At 51.3% G+C, this 1,792-nt stretch overlaps 1 protein-coding gene across 3 annotated transcripts in view; it reads left to right on the forward strand.

Moving 5' to 3' along the window:
- The window catches only part of KIF1C (kinesin family member 1C), a 28,820-nt gene that overhangs the window by 20,183 nt on the left and 6,845 nt on the right, over nt 1–1,792 (forward strand). For all 3 annotated transcript variants that reach the window (XM_018559834.1, XM_018559837.1, XM_018559835.1), the window contains exons 16-17: nt 56–139; nt 222–405. In XM_018559834.1, coding sequence (XP_018415336.1) covers nt 56–139; nt 222–405 — 268 coding nt within the window. The remainder of the gene's footprint in view (nt 1–55; nt 140–221; nt 406–1,792) is intronic.

A 1,792-nucleotide genomic window follows, 5' to 3' on the forward strand; every position in this document is an offset into this window, starting at 1 on the left:
CCCCCCCCCCCCCTCTGCGTTACCGATCTCACCACCTCATGCCATCTCTCCGCAGTCATCGTCACCCTGGAGTCCTGTGACGGAGCCTACACTTATGTCAATGGAAAGCAGGTGACCCAACTCCTGGTGCTGAAATCAGGTGAGTTTCTCATCGGGCGACTCTGGCAAAGCTGGCTCCTCCCCTGGCAGGGTGACCTATAGTCTCCCTATCCGGCTTGCAGGTAACAGGATAGTGATGGGAAAGAACCACGTCTTCCGCTTTAACCACCCGGAACAGGCGCGTCTGGAGAGGGAGAGAAACAACGCCCCGGTAGAGAATCAGACCGAACCCGTCGACTGGAACTTTGCCCAGCGGGAGCTGCTGGAACAACAGGGGATCGACATCAAACTGGAGATGAAGAAACGGTGAGACTCCTCTATTGGGGAGGTATTCCGATATGTCCCCCTGCACTCCTTACAGCAGGGGGGTGTCCAACTCAATATAATCGCGGGACGCATCAAGCGCCTCAAAGGGCTGGTTGTATCTCTAAGACTATATAAATGTATCTAATCTTTCTCATCATTGCCTCTGCATTCCATGATCACTGGTTTTAGTAATAACTTAAAGGAGAACTATGGGGTCAGTGTTTTCCCCCATAGTTCTCCTTGGGGTAACGGGAGGACACAAACTAGCGTCCTCCCGTCACCCTAAGCTCAGTATAAAAAAAAACGGCCATTTCCCGCTCGCGCGCGCCGAGCGCGGGGGGGCGTGTCTGAGCGGACGTCTATAGACGCCCGCTCAGATCTAGAGAGCTCGGGCCGGCCGTTTTTTTACTACGGCCGGCCCGGAGGTGGTTAATACCTAGATCTGAAAGTAGAAGTCTAGGAAATGGTGGGCCGGGTTCGGCCGCTGGGCCTTGCATTTCACACATGTGCCTTACAGCATCTAGGACGAATAGGTAATGGTGGTGCTTGTAGTGATAATCACAGATGGCATCAGTCAGTAGAAAACAAAGCTCACCAGCACTCGGAGGATGACGTTCAAAGTTTGCTGTTCATTTATTCTCACACATCGTCACATGATATCACATGGCCGAATTTTGAACGTTATCCTCTGAGTGCTGCTGATCTTTGTTTTCTACTCTATTAGGGAGGCCACATTGGTAGACACCCACCGAAATGTGTCCATAATGTATAGAGAGAGGAGGCGGGCTTCCGAAACATGAACTTGGCCTATCAAAATGCTTCTGGCAGCTTCTGAAGCATTGTTTAGCATCGTTCATGTTTGTTCATCACGAGTAGTTAAAGGATGAGGCGAGTGAAAATCACTCCACCTCATAGTTCGAGCCGACGTGTGATAATGAAACTGTCACACGTCGGCTCAATAGATCAGGAAGTGAGCGAACACATTCCGTCGCTCGCTCACTTTCCAATCAGCTCCCTGCAGGGATTCCCCCCTCTCCGCTCTGATCCTCCAGCGCTGACTGGCGAAACAGACTAGGAGGGGGCAAGTACAGCTGCCTCTAGATAGGCAGAGCCAGATGTCACTCACGCAGCTGGGCGGATCCCGACGTCCATGTCGGGATCCGTCCCGGCTGCGGTGGTCTCAGTATATTGGAAGCTGTAGCTGGCGGTATACTGAGCTTTGGGTGACGGGAGGACGCTAGTTTATGTCCTCCCGTGACCCTTAGGAGAACTATGGGGGAAAACACTGACCCCATAGTTCTCCTTTAAATAAAAAATCCCGGTGGAAAAATCCATCGCTTCATGCACAGAACCTTTTGTCTTAAATCTAAAGTGCAATGTATATATA

Source organism: Nanorana parkeri, unplaced genomic scaffold, assembly GCF_000935625.1.
Source record: "Nanorana parkeri isolate BGI_ZX_2015 unplaced genomic scaffold, ASM93562v1 scaffold416, whole genome shotgun sequence".
NCBI lineage: Eukaryota > Metazoa > Chordata > Amphibia > Anura > Dicroglossidae > Nanorana > Nanorana parkeri.